At 40.3% G+C, this 27,420-nt stretch overlaps 2 protein-coding genes across 2 annotated transcripts in view; both read right to left on the reverse strand.

Moving 5' to 3' along the window:
• Positions 1–258: 258 nt before the first annotated feature.
• On the reverse strand, positions 259–23,568 carry RTCB (RNA 2',3'-cyclic phosphate and 5'-OH ligase). The gene is made up of 12 exons (XM_058308678.1): positions 23,360–23,568; positions 20,490–20,568; positions 19,294–19,361; positions 17,681–17,780; positions 13,729–13,885; positions 10,792–10,948; positions 8,993–9,152; positions 7,436–7,611; positions 5,831–6,019; positions 5,121–5,231; positions 3,587–3,706; positions 259–2,563 (listed from the first exon to the last, which is right to left on the reverse strand). Exons 1-12 carry the CDS (start codon positions 23,450–23,452, stop codon positions 2,456–2,458), a joined length of 1,518 nt encoding a protein of 505 aa, XP_058164661.1. The 5' UTR covers positions 23,453–23,568; the 3' UTR covers positions 259–2,455.
• Positions 23,569–23,588: 20 nt separating this feature from the next.
• The window catches only part of BPIFC (BPI fold containing family C), a 43,615-nt gene continuing 39,783 nt past the window's right edge, over positions 23,589–27,420 (reverse strand). The window contains exons 14-16 of the mRNA XM_004480810.4: positions 27,156–27,219; positions 26,361–26,437; positions 23,589–25,452 (exon numbers count right to left, since the gene is read on the reverse strand). Coding sequence (XP_004480867.1) covers positions 25,330–25,452; positions 26,361–26,437; positions 27,156–27,219 — 264 coding nt within the window. The 3' untranslated portion in view covers positions 23,589–25,329. The remainder of the gene's footprint in view (positions 25,453–26,360; positions 26,438–27,155; positions 27,220–27,420) is intronic.

Raw genomic sequence — 27,420 nt, forward strand, 5'->3', positions numbered from 1 at the left:
ACATATACAGAATGATTACACTTACACAAAATTCAAAGTTAGATCTATGGAGGTAGATTAGAGAGGAGCATAAAGGAGTTTTTTAGTTGTTGCTAAGGTGCTATTCCTTTTTTTGGGTGCTAATTACCTGAGTGAATTTACATTTTAATAAACTCATTGAACTAAAACCTTTATGATTTGTGCATACTTATTTATGTTAATTATAATTCAATAAAGTTTTTACTAAAAATAAACTCTGAAGGTCAAAATGGAAGCATCTTAAGGTCTGCAAGAGATTTTATTCAATGTCTAAATCTTCATTTCCTCACTGCTCCAGGAAATAATTACACAAAATTAGAAAATTAGTGTCTGTCCATGGTTTTGCTTATGCTTCATAAATTGTTCTTTCAAACCATATGCTGACAACAGGAATGATACAGCCTATTGCAGTTAATGCCAGTGCCTTTTAAAAACAGTAATTATAAATCAAGGACCTTCTGAGGTCTTTAAAAGACCAAGATGCTCATAGTAGTAAGACTTACGCTTTAAGAATGAAGGACCCAGACAATACACTCTCTAAGGCTTTCCCAGACTGTGTAGATGCACAGGCATGGAGCATATTTCCTTAGGGCAATAAAAAGAGCTGGTTGCTGCAGCTTCAACTGAGTATTTATTTTCAAGTGGCTTCCCCTCCCCCCACGGAAAATAACATCTTTAGAACAAGGAAAACAATGTTTGCACCTTCCATTTTGGAAGTGAAATATTAACCATTACTTTCTATGGTTACCAATAGGGCCAGGTTCACTGAAGAATGAAAAGTTTACTAAAGCAAAAAACTCCATGGCATAAATAATTGTATTTCTCCTCATGTTTCCTTTTCAACACCCTAAAGAGTAACTTTCAAAGAACTGAATCAAACTCAATTTTAGGTCTCCCAGATGATCTATGGCATTTCCTGTGCTGACATCAGGTAGCTTTGGGAGCGGCTCTGAGTGATCTGTCATGAGGGCCCCAGTTACTTGAGTCTACACAGACACGCCAGTCTTGCCTCATCTCCAGAGCCCAGGGCCCTGCTGAAAGCCTGTTTCTCATCTTCAAGTGCCCCCTGCTGTTCACTGGCAGGTTTACATCCATTAGTCACCTGTGGACAACATGGTGGCTGGTCCAGTCTGAAGGCATGACTGATCATATTTAGATTCTCAACCTAGTTTTTTGTAACATTCAAATTCTATCATCAAAAAAACATTTAAGTTACTGAATGCTCAGAATAAAGAAATGTTACTGCTATCTTATATCTCATACATTTCCCCGGAGAAATCTACTCTTCCCGAGCCTTCCAACAGAGGCATTTGGAAGATACTCCAATGAGGGTTTTGGTTAGAAATTGAAAGGTAAGTTTCTGGAAAGATTATTTTTTTGGCTGAGCCTCTGAAGGTAACTTGGGGGGAAAATCAGACAATACCCATAATGCTGAATTAAGTATACATACTAAGTTTTTAAAGCTATAAAATATTAAGCACAAAATATAAACAAAATATTGTAACTTTACTAGATTTTTCTATTTTATTGGCCGTTCAGACTCAACTAAGGCCCGAATAGCCTATAGCTATAGTCCTTTAACAACTTATAGATATCACATGAAATCTGATCAGGTGGCACAAGACTACCTGCCAACACAGAGCAATCGTTAACATCCAATGGTGATCATTTAGTGCTTTTATATATAATAACTCAATCAAAAAATGGAAAGATATTCAGCATAACATAAAGGTTTCTCCTGTTCTATGTAAGGCATTATTTAGAAGTTTGCGAGGTCAGGCTTATGTAATGACATATACCAGCAGATACCATTTTGCAAATTAGATCAAAACTCTCCCTTGTATCTAGAATGAAAAGGGTAGCAAGTTTTATAAAATATTATTTTCCCCTTTGGGCCCCTATTCCTACACCTCCACACATACTCCCTTCCTCAATGCATCCCCAAGTAAGATAGGTATTTAGGATTTTGCTCAGTGGGGGGAGTGAGTTAGGTGGGTACATGGGTGGCTGAATGGACAAAGAGAGGGAAGAAAGGAAACATTCTAAATTTTTATTTAATAGAATGTTTTCCATGACACCTCTCAGGATGTAAAGAGAGTTTGGTGTAAACAAATTAATTCTGATGACTGAAGACTTGTATGACCAAATAAGGCAGTTTCTTGACCCACCCTAACCCCCTAAGAGTTTTTCCAAAAAATCTGTGGAACAAGAAAGGAGGAAGCATCTCTTTCAATATGGGGCAACGAGACTCCTCCAGGAAGGTTATTTTAGCTCCTGAAAGCAGGAGCCTCCTGCCAGGCATTTTGGAACGGACAGTTAGAGCTGCCCACTTTGGAAACTGTCAGGTCTCTTGCATGTGATGCCTGAAGAGTATCCCTGTCCATGTCCACGTCAGGGCTGGTGAGGGTAAGTGGGGTCTGATGGCCTGCTCAAGGCCCTAGCCTTTGATAACAGCAATCGGTCGCAGTTTAATGGCCTTCTTGCTGATTCCAGCGTCATGGCAGGTGTTGACCACGTCGGTCACGTTCTTGTAGGATTCAGGAGCCTGCAGGGAAGGATTAAGCATGGTAAAAGTCTACCTAAAATGGAATCTTGAAAAACATTAGACTTCACTTGTAATTAAAGGAATGCAAATTAAAACAATACTGATTTCTTTTTGGTCTATCAAATTAGCAAAGATTTTTAAAAAATGATTACGTTCAATGCTGATAAGAGACAGACACTCTCATTTTCTTTCTTTTCTCTGTATTTTCCGAATTTTCTTCAGAGAAAATGTTACTCAATAAAACATACACACCATTATCATTAGTGGTAATTATCTCTGGATGATGGAGTTACTGACAATTTTACCTTTTCTTTACTTATTTATGCAGTTATCAAAATTTCTGCAATTAACATGTATTACCTTTATAATAAGGGAAAGTTATTACATTCAAATATATAACAACACCTATAAATGTGTACACACACAGATGTCTTTGCTTATCTAGCAGTACCAGCACCCCTCCTTCCTACCCGACACTCACTGCAGTCTTACCACCACTAGAACTAATCTTATCACATGCACCCTTTGTGACAGCACAAGGAGCTCAGGCCCCCCAGACTCATTCCCACAGGGCTATGTGCATACCCTTTTCTATCCCATTCCTTACAATTTCAGAAACGTTTCCACTGTGGCCTTGGGAACTCTTTCCTGCTGGTCAAGTATAAAACCCCCTCTTTACTGTCATCCTCTTCTCTGAACATTCCCTTCACTTTCTTGTTCTAACTGCACGATCCCTCCTGAGACTATTACTAACCCCACCAGTTAACTGCAGGCATCCATACCTTCTTTATTTTATTAAGAATGAACTTAGTAAAAGTTTATCCCCTTTGATTCAGTTAATCTACTTTTGGGACTTTATTTTTATTACTGAACATTTGGAAAAAAGCTTCATGTTGTAAATATATTTATTAAAGCTTTACAGTAGCAACATTTTTGAAGCTAATTAATATTAAAAATTATCTGTCTACTGGCATAAACTATAGCTAGTTCTCTGCTAAGCAATATTATCAAAATTTCTCTTACCTCTTCCATAACCAGTTTGGGTGAGGCAACACGGATTGCAATCCCCATATCTGCCAATTTGTCCAAGACATCCTGGAAATCTAAATTACGTCGTGATTTAGCTCGGGACAATGCACGGCCCTACAATGGGAAAAGGAATGACCTTCACTTTATCAATGCAGAGTTAAATTTTATGTGTGACTCCAGCTACTAATGGAACCCTTAGGATTAATATATATGCCTTTTTCTTGATCTTTTTAAAGAAAAAAATAATGGAAAAAATTCTGTTTTCCCATTTTATCAATCTTATTATGTGTCTTCTGTTATAAACCTCAATATATCTACCCTTTCAGAAAATAAACTTCTACCTATACAAAACATTTTGTATTTAATGTTTTATCTTTGTGTGTTTCTAGTTACTGAATTAATTTTAACAGAAATAGAATTGTAAATTATTAATTATAAATACTGTAGCATGTCTATCACCACAAAAACTTTGTGCTCTTGGTGGAGTTTAAATGGGGTTTCTCAACCTTGGTACTACAACTGTTTTGAGCCAGGTAATTCTTTGTTGTGGGGGCATCCAGTGCATTGTAGACATTCAGAGGCATCCCTGACTCTGTATCCCCTAGATGTCAGTGGCACTCCCCTTTTGTGTGACAAAATTGTCTAAAGAGTATCAAACATCGTTGAGTGGGGAGGTCCCAAATCATCCCCAGTTGAGAAGCCCTGGAATACTGTTAGGAGTTGGGAAGCAGCTGGAAATGAAAAAATGGGTGTATCCTGAGAGAAGGCTATTACAGGCAGGTTCTATTTCCCACTCCAGAACTAGTTAAGCACTTTAGAAGAGGGCCTGACAAACTAGCTCATGGGCCAAATCTGGCCCACCACCTGTTTCTGTAAATAGTTTTACTGGAATACAGCCCCATTCACTGATGTATTTTGCCTATGGCTACTTTTACACTGCTACAACAAAGACGGTATGACCCACAAAGCTTAAAATATATTTCTTTTCTATTCATTTACAGAAAAAGTTTGCCAACCCCTAGCTTTGAAGATGAAAGGCAATGTACTGAAATGGGTGTGCAGTCCACAGATTGTGGGCTCTGGTTTGCAAATAGGGCCTATCCCCACCAATCTTGAGCTGATCCAGCTGGTGGGAAGGAGCAAATAAATTATGCAAACGACCAGCTCCAGTTAATCACTGAGATAGGCTGTGATATAAATTTGCAGTATTTATGGTTATGTCAGTTATAAACAGTTATAGTAATTTCAGCTTGTGTGACAATTTTCCACTGGTTTTTCTGGACTTGCAGATGAGGAGCAGCGACCCTGGCCCGACCATGACCCCACTAAGGAAGAGAAACTTGATGACCTCAGTCATTTCACTAAATAGCACCCAATCTGGGGAATAAGTTCAGGTAGAACACAAGACAGACCCAAACCTCAGCTTTGTTAATGCTGATACCAAGGTATGCATATTCATGTCAAAGTGCAAAATTGAGCTATGCTCAGCTGAAGGGAGCATTTTTAAGTAGGTTTCCATTTTCCTTACCGCTCCATGACAGGTTGTTCCAAAGGTTTCTGTCATGCCCTGTTCCGTGCCAGTAAGAACGTAACTACAGGTTCCCATGGTGCCACCAATGAGTACAGGCTGTCCCGTGAGCTGAGGATGCACATCAACCAAACAGGTCAAAATGTAGTAAAGCAAAAGCTTACGATGCCTGAGACTTACATTTTCACTTGCACTGCAGGACTGTAGGCAAAACCTGGGCCCCTTACAACTGTATTAAGAAGTTCCTTTGACAACTGGGAGGAAAGGTAAGGGGAAGTGATAATGTGAGGACCAGGAAAGATGCATCAGACACAAGGAAAGTAAAAGCAAAGCAAAATAAGGGTTTTTCTGACTCTACCAAAGTTAGATACCAAAGGGTAAGAGAAATGTGACAATTCAAATTTCATCTTAATCCTGTCTTTGCAACAATGTAGAATGTCCTCTAATAATTCAAAGTCTTCAAAAGGATAATCTTAATTCATTTTACCATGGTAAACGGTACTCCATATAACACTTTTTTTAAAGAGCACAATACCAAGCACAGATGATTAGGGAAGGGGCCACTGCTTCAAAAACTGGGAATCACTGCTCTCAAGGGTGACAGATAGTTGCTTTTCACATTCGCTTCTTTCTTATTCCGATTTGCCCACAGTTAGAACCATCTAGACCATGTGCCCACTGATTAAGAGCACAGCTGCAAGGCTCCCTACCTGGTAATCAACAGCAATGAGGGGGTGATGAGGAGGGAATGCACGGGTGGACCCCTTCCTGTGCACCAGCAGCGTCCGTTCCTTTCCATCCACCACATGCTGCTCTACTTTGGCAATATTGTGAGAAACGTCGTAGATCACGTGTAGATCCAAGTCATCAGGGGTTGTGTTGAAGACTTTGGCAAAAGCCTAAGAGAAAAAGCTTAGGTTAAGAGGAGTCAGAACCAGCTCTTTCAAACTTCTCTTATTTCAGGTAGTCTGGTTCCTGAAAGGAGTGACAGATATAAGAATGCAAAAACAGTAGTAGTATTAATCTTTACATAAATGCCTTTTAGACCACACAGCAAATTCTTGGCTCTATAAATTCCAACTCTGGTTGAAAAGTTGCCTAACTACATTTTTTTTTTTTTTTAGGTACTGGGGGCCAGGGATTGAACCTGGGCCGCTGTATGTCAGAAGCTGGTGCTCAATCACTGAGCCACATCATCTTCCCTGAGTTAGTTTTTTCATGTGTTTTTTTTTTTTCAGGAGGCACCAGGACCTCCCTTGTGGGAGGTAGGAGCTCAACCACACAAGCCACACCCACTCCCTCCAGGCTACTCTTGATCCTACCCCTCCAGAATGCTCCTTTCCCAGCCTTCTCATTCTCAGTGTATGTCACATTTATCCACTTCACATACAAGGCAAATTCTAATAATAATTCTTGACTTCTCTTCTTCCCTCATGCTGCAAGCCAGATATTCTACTGATTTATTTTTTAAAAAGATTTTTGCTTATTTCCCCCTCTGCCCCCTGAGTTGTTTTGTGCTCACTGCCTGCTTTGTGTCTGCTTGTCTTCTCTTTAGGAGGCACCAGGAACTGATCCTGAGACCTCCTACGTGAGAGAGAGGCATTTAATCACTTGAGTCACCTCAGCTCCTTGCTTTGTGTCTCTCACTGTCTTTCCTCTTTGTGTCATCTTGTTGAGTCAGCTCACCATGCCTGCCCGTTGCCAGCTTCCTTCTTGCTCAACTTCTCCAGAAGGCGCAGGGAACTGAACCTAGGACCTCCTTTGTGGTAGGTAGAAGCTCAGTTGCTTGAGCCACATCTGCTTCCCTCTACTGATTTAGTTTAAAAAGACACCAAAAGCTTGGATTCTTTTCCAATATTCTAAATACTTGTTATGCAAAATTCCAAAACTAAATCCCATAGACTCTGATTTGATCCCACTATTTCTTTTTAAGATTTATTTTTATTTATTTATTGCACCTCCTCGCTGTTTGTGCTTGCGGTCTGCTTGTCTTCTCTTTAGCAGGCACCGGGAACTGAACCTGGGACCTCCCATGTGGGAGAAGGGCACTCAGTCTCTTGAGCCACTTGAGTTCCCTGGTTTGCTGTGTCTCTGTCTTTTCTCTTTGTTGTGTCATCTTGTTGCATCACCTTGCTGTGCCTGCCCGTTGTGCCAGCTTGCCTTCTTCAGAAGGTCCTGGTAACTGAACCTGGAACCTCCCATATGGTAAGTGAGAGCTCAATTACTTGAGTCACATCTGCTTCCTCTCTATTATGTTTTAAAGCAGTTGACTTCATCATGACTAATTCGGAACAAAAGAGCAACTTCAACGGTACCTGACGGGTTAGGAAGGTCATCGAAGAGCGGTTGACCCAGGCATAGTTCCCAGCAGCGGCCATTCCCTTCAGGTAGTCCTGACCCTCAGCAGAAGCGATTCGGGCACAAGCCAGCTGGCGGTCATTGACTATGATTTTGTCTCTCTTCATGGCTTTTTCCATAGCTACCAGTGCATCTGGAACAGGAGAGCAACATACCCAAATCAACCACTTTTCTCTTTATAGTTCAGATTTATTGCAGAAAGGTAGACTATATTTAAACCCACACTACGACAAAATAAAAAAAATTGCAACTTTCTTTTGAAGTGTTTTTGAGTTCATCTAATTGCTTAGCTGCTATATTTATAGAGAATCTTCTCTGTCCAAGTACTGCAACAAAGATAACACTGACCTCCAGGACCCTGCGGCCTTGTAAGGGGAACGAGACAGGTACATTATTAGTAATATCATGCTCTTACTCACTAATCTCCCACATGTGAATGAATGAACATACAAGTCTTAAAATACATTTTGTCATAATAGTGTCTAAAAATAATTTTTAGTATCTTATGATAATTTAAGAGCTGGAGAGAAACTACTAACTCTTCTGTGAGAAAATTAAAACCATGAGAAAGTGCAGTTACTCAACAGAATGTTCAGAAACACTAGTCAATGCTTCATATATTTGTTACATTAAATACAGGGCCAGGCTGGACAAATTATTATATCCTCATAGAGTGAGGTACACATACAAGACAGAACTATGAGATTCATATAAGTTTTTTGTGGTAACTTCTACGTATATCTTTAACTATTCACATATTCATAAATCCTTTCACCACCCCCTTTGAGTCATTCAAAGGACCTAGCCACTACTTCCCTATCTCCTGCTTTTGTTCATGCTCGTTCATTCCAGCTGTCCTTTGCACAAGATTATTCAAACTGCACATACATGTCTAGGCCCAGCTCAAATGTTACATGTCCATGATGTCATTCCAGAAATTTTTTTCCTAAACACATTATTTATTTGGACTCTCTTTTGTCCACTACTATCTTCAACAATTACTTTTTCTTTTTACTGAACAGTACATCTCCTTTCAAAGACAATTTGAGGGCACAATCCCTGTCTACTTCATCCCAAGTTCATGGTAACATATAATTCAGTGTCTTGTATAGTAGGCATTTAATACATGTTTACTGAATGTCTACTGCATAAATTATCTGATTTCAGCATTTTCTTTCTCTTTTTTTTTGGCAAGGTAGTTAATAGTAACCATAACAACACCTGGAGACAACATTTACTGAGTATTTACTAAGTGTCAGGCACTGACTTAAGTGCTATATACGGATGATTTCATTTATTCTCTTACAATACCATATGGAATAATTATTCCCATTTTTTCCCAGATGAGGAGGCTAAAACCCAGTGAAGTAGTTTAACTTGTTCTCTCACTGCTGGGAGAACCAGGATATAAACCCACACAGTACAGCTGCAGAGGCTTCTGTCTCAAACTTTACTCTCGTTCCCTGTAATATGTAAATTTTAGCAGCAAGCCAAGAATTAGGTTTAGCATATACCTGTGGCTACTTGGTGGCCCAAGCCTCTGCTGCCACTGTGGATCATCACACACACCTGTCCCTTGTGGTCGATGCCCATTTTCTTAGCAGCATACTCATTGAAAATCTCATCCACAACCTGGATTTCTGCATAATGGTTGCCTGCTCCTAAGGTCCCCAGCTGCAAATATAAGAATGTCTGATAAAAGGGCTTCTATTCAAGTAGTAAAAATCCAATTAAAAGCAAGTACGTGAAAACAAACCAATGACAACAAAACCAACCACAAATGTTTTATGTAACAAAAAATTTTCTAAGACTCAGAGATGCTCCATTCATTTAGAGCGGGGTTCTTTACCTTTTTTGTTCCAAGGACCCCTTTGCCAGTCAGGTGAAATGAATACTACTATAATTTATTTATTGCATACATTCATAAGTAAAAAAAATACTAAATTTTCGTTAGAGGTAAGGGAAAGTAAAGATAAGTTGATTTTCTTCAGTTCAAGCTCAAGGAACCCCTGAAATCTTTCCACAGACCCTTTGTGGGCCCAGGGACCCCTGGTTAAAAACCTCTGATTTAAAGCAATATTCCACACAATAAAATGTGGACCAGCTCCACAAATGAATTATTATGTCATAAGCTACCAGAGGTACACATATAAAATGTTTCACATACACAAAAACAAACAAACTCAGGTCATTAAAATGGCACATGAAGAGAAGGGTTAAATTTTGGGATGAACTGTGATGAAATGATAAATGCTGATTCTCAGACAAGGTCCAAAGATCCAAAAATAAGATTTCCAAAATATCTAAAAGTTCACTGACCTCTAACATTATCGATCACTGAATAAGAATATATCCTGCAAGTGGGGCTAATAGATGATTCAGAGAACCAAAGAAAAGCAATGCTGCAAGTCTTCAGAGGATGCCCAGTTTTAACTAACCAAATTTTCAGATTAAGAGAATTAGACCCAGAGAGGGCAAAGAGACTTGTCCAAGATCAGAGTGAATTAGAGGCAAAGCCATCGCAATTAGCTGCATATTACCTCACAGACACCATGAACTGACAAGGGATACTCTGGTATCTTTTTTTTTTTTTTTTTTTAAGATTTATTTCTCTTCCCTTCCTCTCGTCTGCTCTCTGTGTTCATTCACTGTGCATTTTTCTGTGTCCTCTTGCATTGTCAGAGAAGCACTAGGAAACTGCATCTTTTTTGTTGTGTCATCTTGCTACATCAGCTCTCCATGTGTGAGGCACCACTCCTGGGTGGGCTGTGCTTTTTTCATGCGGGGTAGCTCTCCTTGTGGGGCACAATTCTTGTGTGTTGAGCTCCCCTATGTGGCATGGCACTCCTCTTGCGTGGCAGCACTGCACGTGGGCCAGCTCACCACATGGGCCAGGAGGCCCTGGGTTTGAACCCTGGACCCTCCATATGGTAGGCAGATGCTCTATCAGTTGAGCCACATCCGCTTCCCTCTCTGGTATCTCTTTTCATCTCAGCTGCCAGAAAGCTATGGGCTAACTAAATGTGTAGATTGTCAAAGTCTGTACGTAAGTATTCTGGCACATATTGTAAGCCTTTTATCCTATCCTGTTTCACTCTCACCTACTTCTGACTCATGATATCTTGTTTTATGAACATTTATAGCTCCTGATATCTTTTAAGATTAAGAATGAAGCATAAACAAATAAGTGTGCATTTTCTGATATACTGTGAAAAAACCTGGGGATATGACATAAATGGAAGACAGAACATTTTTTCCCATGAAAAACAGAATATAAGAAAATAATATATGTTGCCCCTCCAAAGGAAGTTACCTGAGGAAGGCCTCTTTTTTTGGCCCTTGCAGAAACTTTATTGGGGTCAGCTTGCAGCATCCTTCCATACTCCTCACAGTGCTCCTTGTCTTCAGCCCAGGCATACCCTTCTCTCAAGGACCAGTCCACACCCATCTCCAAGGCCTCCTCCAAGTCTCTGAAATGAGTAGTAAGGAGTTATTTAATAGCAAAGGAAGATCAAAACCTAAGAATGACCACATCACGAAAGGGCAGAGGAGAATACTAAATTTATTCTCTCTCATGTACAAGGCACTGTGCTAAGGGGTAGACACAGTTCAGGCTTTCAGAAGCATTAGCTTTTTGAGGGAAGCAGTCTCATAAATTATTGCAATATAAAATGGTAAATGCCCTCTCAGAGAGGATTTTAGCCCCTTGCACCTTTCAAAGCATTTTGACATTAGATTTGCTTCTCTGATCCTTAAGTCTGTAAGGTGGTTATTAAGCAGGCCAAGAAAATTTATGAAAAATTAAATCAAATAATAAATAAAGGTAGCTACAATTCCTCATGGCACACAAGTTAGTTAATTTTTCCCTATCCCCTTGTTTGCACTTGCTGCGTCTGTTTGTCTTCCCTGTTTCTTTAGGAGGCACTGGGAACTGAACCGGGGACCTGTGATGGGGGAGGGAGGCATCTCATCGCTTGTGCCATCTCCGTTCCCTGCTTTTGTTGTATCTCTCATTATGCTTTTCTTCTACTATCTCCTGTTGCATCATCTTGTTTTTGCATTAGCTTACTGTGCCTGCCCGTTAGCGTCAGCTTGCCACCTTGCTCGTCTTACCTGGAACCTCTGCTTGCCGCTTTGTTTGTGTCTTGTGTCAGCTTGCCGCACCTGCCTGTTGCACCAGCTTGCTGTCTTTTTCAGGAGGCACCAGGAACCGAACCATGACCCGCCCATGTAGTAGGAGGGAGCTCCATCGCTTGGGCCATATCCATTTTCCCCCAAGTTAAAATTTTAATGGGTACTTCCACCTTGAGAGAAGTACTATATGCCTACTGCGCCTTCATTTTGAAGCTTAAGTGCATGTACATTACTGAACTCTTAAATGGGAAAAATGCCAATATTCCTTCATCCAAAATCTAGTCCTATTCCAATTCTCTAAGAGGAAAGATGACAATTTTCAATGTTCTCTTCCCACCACCCCAGATGACACTCTATTTCAAACACTTAATTAGGACAAAATTCCTATCCAAATCATCTGTAAAGATGCTTGGAATTTACTTGTGTTCCATGTATGCTTCTCAAAGGGGGGCTGCAGGTCAGAGATCACATAAAGCCACAGAATAGGCATCCTCAGAGAGTTTAAATTTTCCTTAAAGTGTATTTTGGAGGAGGTTGTGTAATATTGAGTTAATAGTTATAAACTTTTTTTATATATATACATAAATGAAATGAATAGAATATAAAATCCTCATGAATTTTAAAGATAAAACAGAAAATGTCAAAGAAATATACTTGTTAGGCAAACTCTTCTGTTACTGACTCTGCAAAGTTTAAGGTGTAAAAGTGGTTAAAATGATTAATTTTAGGCTGTATGTTACCAGAACTTAAAAGAAAAAAAACCAAAACCCCAAAACCAACCCATAGAACTGTATAACACTGAGTCAACCCCATGGACTATAATTATTATTTCAACAACTGTAAGAAAGGTACCACATGAAAGTAAAATGTTAATAGGGAAAACTGCATGTGTGGGTACGTGTGTATATGGGAACCCTGTACTTTCTGCATGATTTTTCTAAAAACCTAAAACTTCTTGTGCTGGTTTAAATCTTTTGTGGACCCCAGAAAATTATATTCTTAAGCTAACCTATTTCTGTGTGTGTATATCTGTTAGGTAAAACCTTCTGGTTAGATTCAGATAAGGACCCTTGATTAGATTGTGGGACCCAGGGTGTGCCCTAATCCTCTTACTGGAGTTCTTTATAAATGAGGACTAAAAAGTTGCAGACACACAGAGAAAAAGGCCACAGAGATGGAGAGAAGGAACCTAGGAGCTCAAAGAGGAACCAGGGAGAAGAGAAGCCATGGACAGAGCAGCCAGATGCTGAAGCAATGAGACCCAGAAGAGAAGCAGATGCTTCCATGTGCTTTGCCATGTAAGAGAGGAAAGAACTCCAGGATGGCTGGCGGCCTTGATTTGGACACTTTCACAGTCTCAGAACTGTAAGCTTTTAGCCTAATAATAAAAGTCAGCACATTTGTGGTATACCAGTAGCTTTTTAGCAAATTAGCAGCTGCTCTAATTTTTTAAAATTCCTGATTAATTAAAAATTTAAGATGCACTGCTTTACATATGACTCTGTACAGTCAATGGTCATCTGAAAGGTAGTGACGTCATAGCCTTATATATAATTCTCTACTTTACAAATACATAACATCTGAGCTGATGAACATTCAGCGCCACAATTCAGAAAGCAAAGTCCTGGTGAAATATTAGGTTGAAAGACAAGACAGTGGGGTTCAGAATACAGCTTCTCAAATCAAAGGATCCATGGCTTAATTCCTGACTTTAGCTACTAATTTACTTATCATTTCAATTCTAGACTAATTTCTTATCTCTCTAAAGCAAAGCTTCTTTAATTGTGAATTAAGAGTTATTTACTTTTTAAATATTGAGGTTTTGTGTTGATGAAGTGATGTGATGCATGTATACTATAGCAGAGTGCCTTACATATTGAAAGTGCTCTATTACAACTACTCCTACTATACATCAAAGCCATTACAACAAACAGCAGGTGATGAATGTCTCTAGTAAATGAGCCAGACCTGGTACTTAAATAAACAATTCTTTACTACATTCTAAAAAGTGACTGGACAATCCACCATCTCCCAAGCATCCCACATTGTAAGTCAATGTGAGGGTTATCCAATCTTGATGTCTTTCAACCTATTTATTGGGAACTTATGCTCTTACTTGGCATTCATTGGGATGACACCTTTTGATCCTACTCCAACAGGAATGTGGTCAAACATAGCTTGGGCAAGTTGCTCCTTCACAGGCTGGACATCACTTTCATCTAAATTGGTTCTTAGCAAGCGGACACCACAGTTTATGTCAAATCCGACACCCCCTACAACATATAGAAAAGTTATTTAAATATTAGCAAAACCAGGTGGTTGGGCATTGTTACCTGTGGTTTCTCACCACTAATACAGAGTTAAAAAGAGAGCCATTCTCTTAAAGATACTATGTTTTCAAGTAAGCATCAAAGTGGTTTTCTGCTGGATAGAGTCTGATGACACCAAAACATCTAAAGTAACATATATACTCAAGATAATATATGGGCCAAGAAGACAGTGATGAACAAGTAACATCTAGAATAGAGATCTAAATGTGAATTATGTGCTCTTTTTGTCTCAATCACTCTTGATGAGCTTATGAATTATATTAGTCTTTTCAAATACCCAACTTTATGCTATGTTGCTACTCCTATTGTGTATCTTCATTTCACTAATTTTGCTTTTATTCCCCCACCCCTCCCCTGCACTGCTGTATTTGCTGTCTATGTCCATTCACTGTGTGATCTTCTGTATCTATTTCTCTTTTTGTCTTCTCTTCTAGTTTTCACCAGGATTTGATCCTGGGGACCTCTAACATAGAGAGAGGTTCCCTGTCAATTGTTCCACCTCAGTTTCTGGTCACTGCTGTGCTTCACCTTGACTGTCCCCTTTGTCTCTCTATTCTTGTATCATCATCTTGCTATGTGACTCACTTGTGCGGGCACTGGCTCACTGCGTGGGCATTCACATGGGCACCTGGCTTGGCACGTGGGCACTCGGCTCGCCACAGGGGCACTTGGCTCACCACACAGGCACTTGCGTGGACACTCGGGTCACTGCATAGACACTCAGCTCACTGCACAGGCACATTTTCTCTTCTTTTTCACCAGGAGGCCCCAGAGAATGAACCTGAGTCCTACCATATGGTAGGCAGAAGCCTTATCACTTGAGCCACATCCGATTCCCTAATTTTGCTTTTAATTATTCCAATTTTTCTATTTTCTTAGGATCTAGTTTGTTGTTCTTTTGAGATGGATGCTTACATAATCTGATAGCTTTTTTATTTTCCCTTCCCCCTTGCAGCTTGTTTGCTGTCTGTTCTCTGTGCCCATTTGCTACATGCTCTTCTGTGTTTTTGCTGGTCTCCCTTTTTGTTGCGTCACCTTGCCAAGTTGGCTCTCCACAGCGCTTGCAGGCCGGGTGGCTCTCTGCAGCGTGCAGGCGAGTCTGCCTTCACAAGGAGGCCCGGGGACATGAACCAGGGCCTCCCATATGGTAGACAGAAGACCAACTAATTGAGCCACAGCCGCTTCCCCTGGTAGCCTTTCCATTTCCTAATTTGTACCTTCACTGCTATAAATTAGCAGATAGTAGTAATAAACAAGTTTTATATATAGGCACTTTTAATGTTAAAAATACTTTCTAGGGAAATGGATGTGACTCAACCAATTGGGCTCCCGTCTACCATATAGGAGGTCCAGGGTTTGATGCCCAGGGCCTCCTGGTGAGGGCAAACTGGCCCATGCAATGAGCTGGCCCACACAGAGTGCCAGCCCACAGGGGAATGCTGACCCACATGGGAATGCTGCTCAGTGCAGGAAAGCTGCCCCATGCAGGTGTGCCAGCCATTGTGGAGCACTGGTGCAGCAAGATGACACAACGAGAGATACAGAGGAGAGAAAATAAGAAGACAGCAGAACAGGGAGTTGAGGTGGTGCAAGAGAGTAATCGCCGCTCTCCCACTCCGAAGGTCCCAGGATCAGTTCCCAGAGCTGCCCAATGAGAATACAAGCAGACACAGAAGAACACACAGCAAATGGACACAGAGAGCAGACAATGGGAGGGAATGGGGGGATAAAGAAAAATAAATCTTAAAAACTTTTTAATTTGTTATGATTTCTTCTTTGATGTGTAATTTTTTAACACATACTGTTTAATTTCTAAATACATGGGGATTTTCTAGGCTTTTATCTTTTTTCTTTTGTTTAATGATTCCTAACTTAATTCCACTGTATTAGTGGTTCTTAAAGAGGTCCAGAGCTCCCTGGGGGGAGAGGGAGCAAGACCTGTTCAGGTCTCTAGCACTAATTTTATAATAATGCTAAGATGTTATTTGCCTTTTTTACCTTCATTTGCACATGAGGATACAGTAAGATTTTCCAAAGGCTGCATGATGTGACAACTTTGCTCTAATGGATAATGAAACTTGTACTTTCAAATTCCTGTGTTTTAAAAATACCTCAGTTTTAGTTTCTGGTATGGTAAACACTGATAGCTATAACTCACATAAATCCTCAATAATTTTTTAAAAAGATTTATTTCTCCTCTTGCCCCTCATTGTTTGTGCTTGCTGTCTGCTCTTTGTGTCCATTCATTGTATGCTCGTCTTCTTTTTAGGAGGCACCAGGAACTGAACCTAGGACCTCCCACGTGGGAAGGAGGTGCCCAACTGCTTAAGCCACATCCACTCCCAATCCTCAATAATTTTTAAGAGGGTAAAGGGATTTCTAAGTCCAAAAAGCGTGAGAACCCCTACTCTGTAGGATTTCAATGATTTGCAATTTGAGGTCTACTTCACAGCTCAACACAAACCTCTGGGTAACTGATCTAAGTGCCCTTGAAAACAATGTCTATTCTGCAGTTTTGAGATGCAATGTAATGTGTGCACATACACTACACACATAGGTCAAGGTGTCAGGTTTATTAACTGTATTGTTTAAATCTTCTATGTGTCCTTACTGATTGAAACTTGCCATTACCTCAAGATAAAACTGTGTTAAATGCTACACTAGGTTCACATATTTGGGCTTTTCTCTTCCTCTGGATCTTTTTTTTTTTTTTTTAAGATTTATTTATTCCCCCCCCCCACCCCCATTGTCTGCTCTCATGTCCATTCACTGTGTGTTCTTCTGTGTCCAATTGCATTCTTGGTGGCACTGGGAATCTGTGTCTCTTTTTGTGGCATCAACTTCTTGTGTCAGCTCTCCGTGTGTGCAGCGCCACTCCTGGGCGGGCTGTGCTTTCTTCACGCAGGGGCGGCTCTCCTTGTGGGGCGCATTCTTTGTGTGTGGGGCTCCCCTATGCAGGAGACACCCCTGCGTGGCATGGCACTCCTTGCGCGTGGCAGCACTGCGGGTGGGCCAGCTCACCACACCGGCCAGGAGGCCCTGGGTTCAAACCCTGGACCTCCTCCTATATGATAGGCAGATGCTCTATCAGTTGAGCCACATCTGCTTCTCCCTCTGAATCTTGGCCTCACAAATTCTCATTGCCCTGGTAGCTTTCCAGTGTTTTCAAACAGATGTTTTTATATTTTATCCAGTCTTTCTAGTTATTCTTTTTGAAGGTGAAGATACCAATTCTGATGTGGACTGTTTTCAGCAAAAGCATCCCAGAGCAGAAAAAATGTATATGATTAGAGACATATAAAAATGATGATGAGAGCAAATAATTACTGAGTACTGTGTGCCTAGCACCATCTAAGTATTTTATATGATCTAACCCATTGACTCCTCACAGTAATGTTATATGGTATGTATCATTATTAGTTCCAGCTTGTCCATTGAGATAACCAAGACATAAAGAAGATAATAATTTGACAGGGAAATAGTTCAGTTTGTTCTGTATCCAATGTCTGAAGAGTATTTGGCATTTAAGAGGAAACTAGTAAATTTTCACTAAATATGTTTTGCTTATTTTAAGTCTCTTAGTGCATATAATTATATCTCTCAGTAAATGAGAAAAAAGGAAATGATATAGTATGATCACACTGAGAGAGGCACAAAAAAAGAGAAGCCATACTCTATCTTAGAAAGGTTATGATTCATAGAGAGAAACCACACAGACAGATGTACACAGTGACTTACCTGGGGATACCACTGCTTCAGGGTCACTCATATCAAAAGCTGCCATATTCCCAATAGCAAACCCATAACCGGAATGGACATCAGGAAGTCCAATAGATCGCTGAAAGAAGAATCAGAAAATAAAATACAGCTTTCTTAATCTGGCACTCTGTTGCATGATAAGAGGTGATAGATTCTTAAACAGGCTGCAGGCTATAGCCTCCAGCCAAACAAGATTCTGTTTTCATGACATCTTCTTTATAGGTGGAAATTACGTGTCAAAACTCCTAATTACAAAGCTAAATATAGAGGGGGAAACCTTTTAATAAGTCTGATCATTAACTAAGGAAACCCAAAACAGGAAAACCTCAGAATATAAGAGGACCACATATTAACTTTAATGTACAGTTACAATTTAAAGATGACCTTGTGACATTAACAAATTGTGGTCATAGTGGTTTAAGAAGAGGGAAATACCAGATTTATATCTGTTCAAGCAATTGCAGATAACTGCAAGCCACTGGATGGTATGAATACCATATTCTTTCTATATCTGCAACCTGGAAAAGGATTCTGACTGGCAAGAATGCAGTTCAAACACCATGAGGACATATGGACACACCCAGACAATGATGAGTTTCTTAAAGGCATAAGCCATTCTGACATAAAGAATTCAAAAATTGATTTTTGGGGGAAACGTACTTGGCCCAGTAGTTAGGGCGTCCGTCTACCACATGGGAGGTCCGCGGTTCAAACCCCGGGCCTCCTTGACCCGTGTGGGGCTGGCCCACGCGCAGTGCTGATGCGCGCAGGTAGTGCCCTGCCACACAGGGGTGTCCCCCGTGTAGGGGAGCCCCATATGTAAGGAGTGCACCCCGTAAGGAGAGCCGCCCAGCACGAAAGGAAGTGTAGCCTGCCCAGGAATGGTGCCGCACACACGGTGAGTTGACGCAGCAAGATGACGCAACAAAAAGAAACACAGATTCCCGTGCCGCTGACAACAACAGAAGCAGACAAAAACAAGAACACGCAGCATATGGACACAGAGAACAGACAACTTGGGGGGGCGGGGAAGGGGTGAGAAATAAATCTTTAAAACAAAACAAAAAAACTGTTTGTTGAATGGATTTGTTTTCAACATATACCTCCAGTGGCAGAATCTGAATGTTAGACTATGGTGGGTGCCAGTCACACCACCTAGCTGCATCTCTGTTTTATCACCACCACTCCTTTTTCAATCATGTCCAGAAGACCTCTACTGTCCTCTCGCTTTTCTCAATTCTAACCCTTAAACTTCTTTCCATTCCTTCTCTAATGCTCATCTTGAACACGGCTACAGGGAAACCTATGATGGTAGTGTACCAATCCAGTAATCACGTACTAAAACAAAGGAACAAGGAAACATAAAAACTACCTCAAAGGTTCTTGAAAGCTTATAGATTATAGCCAAAGGAATTGAGAAACTGAGCTGTTATCCAGACTAAAGTATTTTCTTTAAGTCCCAGGTTATTTCTAGACACTCAAAGGTCACTATCTAAATGACAACAAGATCAGATAAGTATGGTTAATCATCCATTCCACACACTTTTAGATAAGAGAAAACATAAATGATTCAAGCACTGAATATGACTCACATGAACAATCCCAGGCAGGGCGGCCACATTGCCAATCTGTTTCATGGCTGGCAGGAAGCCACCAACACCTGAAGATAAAAATTCAGGGTAAGAAAATATGAAACATTTGATTTTTAGCATGAAGTATATTCATACATTTCTAAATTGCATTAAGTGAAGAGCTAGTGGTTAGAACTACTAAAACAACAAAATATAAAAGGACATTTGAGATGGAATGCACTGGAAAGGTAGTAAGGGCAACCAGACTAATTACAAACATGTCAGTGTTCTGTGCAAACAATGAAGAGGTAGTTTGCAAATGTTATACTGGAGATGCAAAACATAGCTATTAAACTTCATGTTGTCAATACAAAAAAATGTATTCTTTCAATAGTTCAAATTATTTTTTTACAAAGTCAGTGGTGGTTTTATTGTAAATGACAAAGGCGATGTGGCAAAACTGAGGAAACACTGACTTGAGTATCAGGGGATATGTGCTCCAGTCCCAGCTGTCAACTTGGTAGCTATGTCATTTTAGACAAGTGAGCACACCCTTGAGGGGGACAAGAGATTCCGTTTGCTGACCTGAAAAATAAAAAGGTTAAACCCGGGAGAGTTCTATTGTACCACTAACATTAGAGCATTATATTAGAGCTTTATTCACTTATCTCTAAGCCTCACTGCAGCTCTACAAGGTAGGTGTAGTAAACCCAATTGACAGATGAGATCACTGAAGCTCAGTGAGGTTAATGCACTGGCTAAGAAAACTGGCTCTGGAATTGGACACTCTGGATCTGAATTCTGGCTTTTTTGCCAAGAAGTTGTCTGACCTTGGGCAATTTAATCTCACTGAGTCTTGACTTCTGCATCTGTAAAATGGAAATAACACTTTCCTCTTATTTACTCTAAGTATTATATTAGGTAATGTATGTAAAGCACTTAGTAAGGGCCTGGAACATAGTAAATGCTCAAAAAATGGCAATGTTCCATATCCAAAATCAGCTGAGATAGTTCTACTCAGCTCTAAATCCTTTCCACAAGGCCACATGACTAACTGAATATGATTGTGAATAAGTAAAGTTTCTTTCATCTCATTTCAAATCTTGATCATTCACTGACAACATTTTTATATTTCTGAATTACAATTATTTGCATTACTATTTTCTCAGGCCACAAGAAGACACCAACCATACCCAGTGAAACCCTAATGTACTTACCACCACCTCGACAGGCGTTCCTTAACTCCTCAAACATTAACTTTTCCAGAGCATCATTCACATAGAAAACTCCTTCAACCTGGTACCAAACAAAAGGAAAAGCTGTATTTGAGCATACGTATGTGATATAGACACACTAGATATAATAAAACACTGTATGCAATATTTATTTTACTTTGCTCTTCAGAAAACACTTTCTCATTACCTTAAGCAGAAAACTTACTTTCAAAGACTACTGGATACTTATATCCGGTATGCCTTACAATATGCCTTAAAAATGTATTTTACGAGATTCACAAATTGTTCCGTGTTTACTCTTATCAAAGCCACATTTAAGAATTTATCACAAAGAAAAAGATAAGCTCTTTTTCTCTATGATAAAGAAGTCTTCCAATTACGTTCTAATAAAGGCCAAAGGTCTCAGCGCTCTTGCTGTTCTAAAACATCAATGCATTTTGAAAAACAGAAGAATCATACAACTCAAATTCTAAACACTCAAATGTAGTCATCTGTCTTTAGTGGGTTTTTTTTCCTTTCTGTGTTTAGAAGAAATTACACTTTAGTGTGGCCTATGCTGATTTACAAATCTGTACCTCCATAAATAAGTAAAAAAGAATTTAACATGCAGCTGTGTGCTCTGTTCTATAATCTACTCCCAGTTAAGAGGATAAAGGAGGTACACAGAAGGCAATGAAAGACTAATTATGTAACACCAAAGGCCAGAACATTTTTATGAGAGAACTGCCCAGAAATGGAGAACCAAAGACTTAACACGTAATCATCTGGAAAGTAAACTCATTTCTCTTAAGAGAAGGATCACTTCATCACCACTGCAAGAAAAACAATCCCAGGTGATGGAAAGTATCTCCAGTACAATTTTCTAAGGGTCACATTTATTAATTCACCAAACATTTACTGAGGAGCTACTGTGGGTCCCAGACATCGTATTGCGCACTAAGGGAAGATACAAAGAATATGACAAGATCCTGCTTTTGAGCTTCCAGTCTAGTAGGCAGCCTAGACAAGAAAACTAAAGTGCAACAAAGCAAGTCCTCTGAAAGTACACAATGGTATGAAAGAATACAATTAGGTAGTGGCTAAACAGTCTAGGGAGTGGGGAAGTCTTCCTTGAAGTCCTAGTTCTATTGGCTCTTTTAAGACAAGAGACATCACTAGAAAAACAGAACATGCAGGAACTGAGCAAAAATTTAAATGAAGATGGAACACAGTGTTTTTAGGCACAAGGAGAAATTTAATGTGTGTGGATCTTAAGAATAAGTTAGAAAAATAATTTTGAGTATATAAATTCACCATTATCATGAAGATGGGAACAGAATTCAGGGTTAGGATAAAAACCAGTAACTTTTTTTTTTTTCCCCCCAAAAGGAAGTACCAGGGATTGAACTCCAGTCCTTATACATAGGAAGCAGGCAGTCAACCACTGAGCTGCATGTGCTCCCCAATAAGTTGGCTTTTTTTATTTGTTGTTTTTGAGAGGACAGGGATTGAACCCAGGTCCCTGTACATGGGAAGCAGGCGCTCAACCACTTGAACTACAGCTTCTCCCCATCAGTAACTTTTTAAGAGCAATACGTCAATATTTCATTCTCTATCTCCAAGGAAATGGTGGTAAGGGTTGGTGCTGTACACATACTTAAACCAGAATTGTCTAATAAAATTATACTTGCTGTCAAACAGAATTAGTAGTGTATGTGCTTCAAGTTAAGCCAGAACTGCTGCTGGACAATGACAAGGTGCTCAAGATGACCATTTCATTGTGTTTCTTATTCTCTATTCTTTCCCTCATGGACCCAGTTTCCATACAAAGAACTGTTTGGCCAAATGGAAAACCTAGGAGAAAGGAGTGTTATTATTGCTTCTTTCTTCTCTCCATGTCTAGCTCAGTGCTTTGCTCACAGGGGATATTTCATAAGGTTTGAAATTGTACGGAAGGATGGAGTTGGCTATTAGGTACTGTTTTGTCTTTTTTTTAAAACCAAGACACAGAACTGCAAACTTTCAGTGCACATAACATGACACCTTAAAGAACTTTAAAGGTCATTTAACAACCTATGCACTAAAACCTCAAAAATGCTTTAATAGAATAAACATACTGAACAAAAAGAGCTATGAAGCCCAAGTGATACTGTGAGTCCAGGCTTTTAAACTCTTTGGTCTTGTGTTCCTAAGTCTCCATCTGGGATATGTCATCACATCAGGGGAAAAGAGTTGAACTGGGAATGGGGTGCTGGCTGAGCTTCTTACTAGGTGGGGAGAGGAGGCTCTGTCACTGACCTGACAACTCAGAGTCCTTCTGCAAAGTTAATACTTAAAAAAGAAAGAAAAATCAACCCTTGCCCTGGTAATCCTCTGGGTTGTTTCCAGGAACAAACTTCTTTTGTTAAAAACCAACATGGAGTAGTGAATGCTAAAAACTTGTTCCGTAAACACAGGTATTTAAGTGTCATATAAATGACCAGTATGACTCAGAGGACTGAGTTCCAGTCCCAGCAGCTCTAAGCAGGGTTGGCTGTGACACCTTGAAAAAGTTCAGCGGCTCTGAGACTCAGGAACATCACACATTTCACGGTGAGTTTATGAGACTGAACTGATCTGTGCGAAAAATACTCTGCAAATTCCAATTTCGTATCTACTTAGATTCCCAAGACATATTCCGCTTTGCTTGTCCTCGTTCTTGGGGGATATGTTCTGCGGGAAGAAGAGCGGACTGCCCAGCGGACCGGAAGGGGACCGCGGGGGGCAGGGGTCAAACCAGTTCCTGGGAGGGCTCGGGTCCCCGCGTGGGTGGAAGGCGCCGTGGCCTCGGAGCTGGGAAGGCCTCGCCGCCGGGTCCCGCTGCCCCGCCTCACCTGCATGTTGGGCACGAAGCCCTTCTTGATCCTCCAACAGTTTTTGTTGATCTTTTCCAAGAACTGCAGTTCATCATTGTAGTTGCGACTCATGGTGGCGACGAAGGCGGCGGAGACTCAACACCGCTTTGAAGAGCTGATGCCGCGCAATCCCACTTACCCCGGCGCCGCTTTCGGGAACTCAGCGCGCAGGCGCGGCTCCGCGGAGAGACGCGGCGACGGCAAGCGCAGCGGCTCGAAAGGCTCCGCACGGATCGCGTTACTCTTGTTAAGTTAAACTGCCCTCTAGTGTTTACCTTTTTGAAGCTCTACTAGTTGTTCTGGACTGTAAAGGTAAACTAAATCCAGCAGTTAGTATTCTCTAGTTGTTCTTCGTTTTGGAAGTGCTATTCGGCAGCTCAGGAAAGCACACTGAATTTGGATCACGTCCAGCTGCTCTAGTGGATATATCATGTTTAGCAGATGCTCATAGCAGTGACTGGGAAAGGATATGCTTGCAGGGAGAAAGACAAATATGCTTAAATAAATGCCACAACTGAAGAATGGTAATGCTTCCGAATGAATTTGTATGTGTATTTAATAAATTTTGTCAGAAAAAAAGGTTCCCAAAGAATGAAATATGACTGTTTATCCTTTCATTTATTTCAACAAAACCAGGCGGGGGTGGTGGGGTGGGCAGGGGTGCATCAGTTATGGCCAGGCCTGCGCTACAAAGATGAATAAACCACAGTCCCTTTGGATCCCAGGACTTCCCAGTCTAGCCTCCTTTGATGAGTAAGACCTTTCTGATCATGGTTTTATACTCAGTGCCTCTTGTTCAGAATCGATAAGTGATCTTAAAATGATTTCAGTTTCTAGCCCCATCTTGTGTAAAAAATAACAATTTTGGAGTCAGAAAGGCTTGGATTCAATATCTACCTCTGCCTTTTACTAGAGCTGCATTATTAATCCCTCTGGGCCTCTGATTCCTCATCTATAAAATGGGATCATAATTCTTCCCAGAGTGGCTGAGGATTAAACTTCCTAACACTCATGGAGTAACTCAGACAGGGCTCGGCATACAGTAAGTACTCTGGAAACATCTCTCTTCCACTCCTCCGCTAGACTGTCAGCTCTGCAGAAGCAAAGTTTGTGGTTTAAATTCATTTTTTTCACTACCTGTTCTGGTTCCTTCTCTCTGCGTCACCTCAGTTTCACTCCCACTGATAGGTGCTCTAGCAACATAAATATCACCACTGACTGAATTATCTAGGTTGAGTGCTCTGAACTACCAATTCATTTCATCTGTGGAGGAAAACATATCCAAAACTTAAAAAGATCACTCTGGAAATGATACAACATTCACAGCTTCTTGCAAGTCACCCTATTTCTGGAAAGATTCAAGAGACAAGGAATTCCCTTTTAAATCAAGCCTTGAAATCTGTATAATCTCAGTTTTCATCAACATTAAAGACACTAATTCCTTTTCCCTGCCCCTTGTCTTATTTTTAAAAAATAAATTGTGAGCAGGAAATTTCTCAAGTAAAAAGACAAGGTTGACAATGATTAGAAAACAATTTTAATTAAATAAAGGAAATAGTAACAGTAAATATAAAACAGAAAATCCAATATTGAGGGAGGGGGAAAACCCTAGCGAGATGAAAGAACCTCCACTGATAACAACCAGTGCAAAGAGGTATTTAGAGTTTCATATTCATCTTGTCAAATGTGTGCCTAGCTCTTGGCCCCAGAATCTTATAAACACAGCCACAAACATCAAGCACACGTACATATTCAAGCACACGGAGGTACACAAACCCCTATTCTGCCCAGTTTGCCTCACTTTAGATCCCTGAGCACTTGAGAAAGAAAGCTTTCTGCCTAAGCAGTTCACAAGGACTTATATCATCTGGTGTGCACCATCTCCCCGCTTTGGGTTTACTGCAGAATTAAGGGACATTCACTCTCTGTGGTGGATTGCAAACAAGCAATCAAGGGGCTGCATTTCTCCTCCACTGTCCATTGAACAGGTTCAGTCTTTCCCAACCACGGAAACTGGGCTGCTGCTTTAAGGTTTCTTCATACTTCAGGTCGGTAGAAATCAAAAGGAAACCCTGAAAAGGATGCAATCATGAAGATAATGTCAGATTTTGGGCACTCACAGCCAAAGAATGCCTGGGTTTGCCTGAGGGGTGAAGGAGAGAGATGGATTTTTAAAAAGGTTCTATTGTCCCATGCCCTATCCTCACTCCTGTGCCCTATTGTAATGTCTCAGACAGAGGAATGGGTCATTTGGGATTATTGTCATCTGACGCATTAAAGCATTTGTAGAATTTTGTGGGTGTGCATGTGCACATGTGTGTGTATGTGTGTGTGTGTGAGAGAGAGAGATATGCGTGGGGGGAAGGGAAGTAGTGAGGTAAGAAGGGGAGACAGGATAGTGTGTGGAACTGGAGAATTTTACCAGAACCTTATTTCTGCCTCTCCAAACAAAGAAGTAGCAAAAAGGTAGGGAAAAAAGGCGTCTGAAGTTAGTTAATAATGATAAAGCAGAAAATAGCTCTCAACACATTCCTGAACCCAGAGCAGGCGCTTTGGTTCAGAAGAAAGTTCACTGTCTGGGGGATCGGAAGAGCCAGTCAGTCCCAGTCACACCCTTTTCCACCTGCAAAAGCCACGTCACCTCTCTTGAATCTTAGTTTCTTCATTTATAAAATGTCAATAATATGCACAGCCTTACATGTGGTCTTATGGAGTATTTCAAATAAAGCACACTAAAGCATGTCTTGCACTGTGGAGCACATAAATTTTGCTGATAAGTGAAATGGACTTGGTCTGATTTTTAAAACTGAATTTTAAATGTGCTTCAATTTAATTACACATTTCAAAAGCGAAATGTCTTGTTTACAAAATTCCTTGGGCTGGAAAAAAACAAAGCATAAGAAAATAAAACAAGAATACACAAAGCAGGAAGAGACTTCTAGTAAGAAATGGTCAGTTAAGAGGAGACTTGCTTTCTTACCTCAAGAACTTCAATATTTGAATTGACGAATGAGATTTTGTGTGGGTTGGGCAGAGGAAATCCTTGCTGCAGCTTTGCTAAAATACAGAACATTATGTGAAATAGTTGTTCATGGGGCACAGAAGTTTTGGCAAACTTGTAAAAGACTTTTAAGCATTTTTGAAACCATTTACCTTTTCATTCTCTCTGAGTGACATGTGCTTAGCATTTTCCTGGAAGAATTATTTATTAACCAGTGCTTAATAAAAATGCACATGTAATTATGTGTATTTGGACAGAAGAAAAATGCTGGCAACCTGCCCAATTTATGTTTTGAAAATACCATAATTTGTGCAATTTGAGAACAATTCAGGCTCTAATATAAAAAATATTTTACTAAGCTGAACTCAAGATGTTGCAGTCTGTGAACAATTGTGGTGCAGGGATAAAGTCCAGGATTGTCATTCATTAAAACTGTGTCTATCCAGGCAGTGGTTCTTGCATTAGAATCACAATTACACCATTTAGGGAGAATAATCTCATTACCCACTGACCTGACTGAGTCTCCTTACTGCTTAAGGAGAGTGATTCCAACCTCCTAAGCCCTTGCTCTGTCTGCAAATAGACTTCCTAAGAGGGCTTAGATCTGGAGTAACTAATTTTGCAGCAATATCTTTGATGGCACAAACTTTGTAATTCTGGCTATGGCCTGGATTCGCAATAACGCTCTAGAAGCACAAGCTTTGGGGGTGAAAATTCCTCCAAATCCCCAATGTTTAGCTGATGTCAGAGTCATATTGTTTCCTAAAAACTTACCATTGGCCAGTGGGAGGACGCCAAAGTGAAGAATGGTGGACAGAATATTCTCAAATCTCAACACCTAAAATGAAAGGGAAACTGCATCAGCACCAAATCGGGGTTCTTTGAATTACCGTGCCAGGTTTTGACATGCATGTGTCCAGACCTTTTCAGGATAGAAAGCAGTAACTGCAGCCTCTCCATGAAGATATAGGAGCTTTCCATACACTCAGAGACATTTTAAGGGAAACCAAATTACAGAGTTTCCCAACCTTTTCCCTTC

The sequence above is a fragment of the Dasypus novemcinctus genome, chromosome 12 (assembly GCF_030445035.2).
Source record: "Dasypus novemcinctus isolate mDasNov1 chromosome 12, mDasNov1.1.hap2, whole genome shotgun sequence".
Lineage (NCBI taxonomy): Eukaryota > Metazoa > Chordata > Mammalia > Cingulata > Dasypodidae > Dasypus > Dasypus novemcinctus.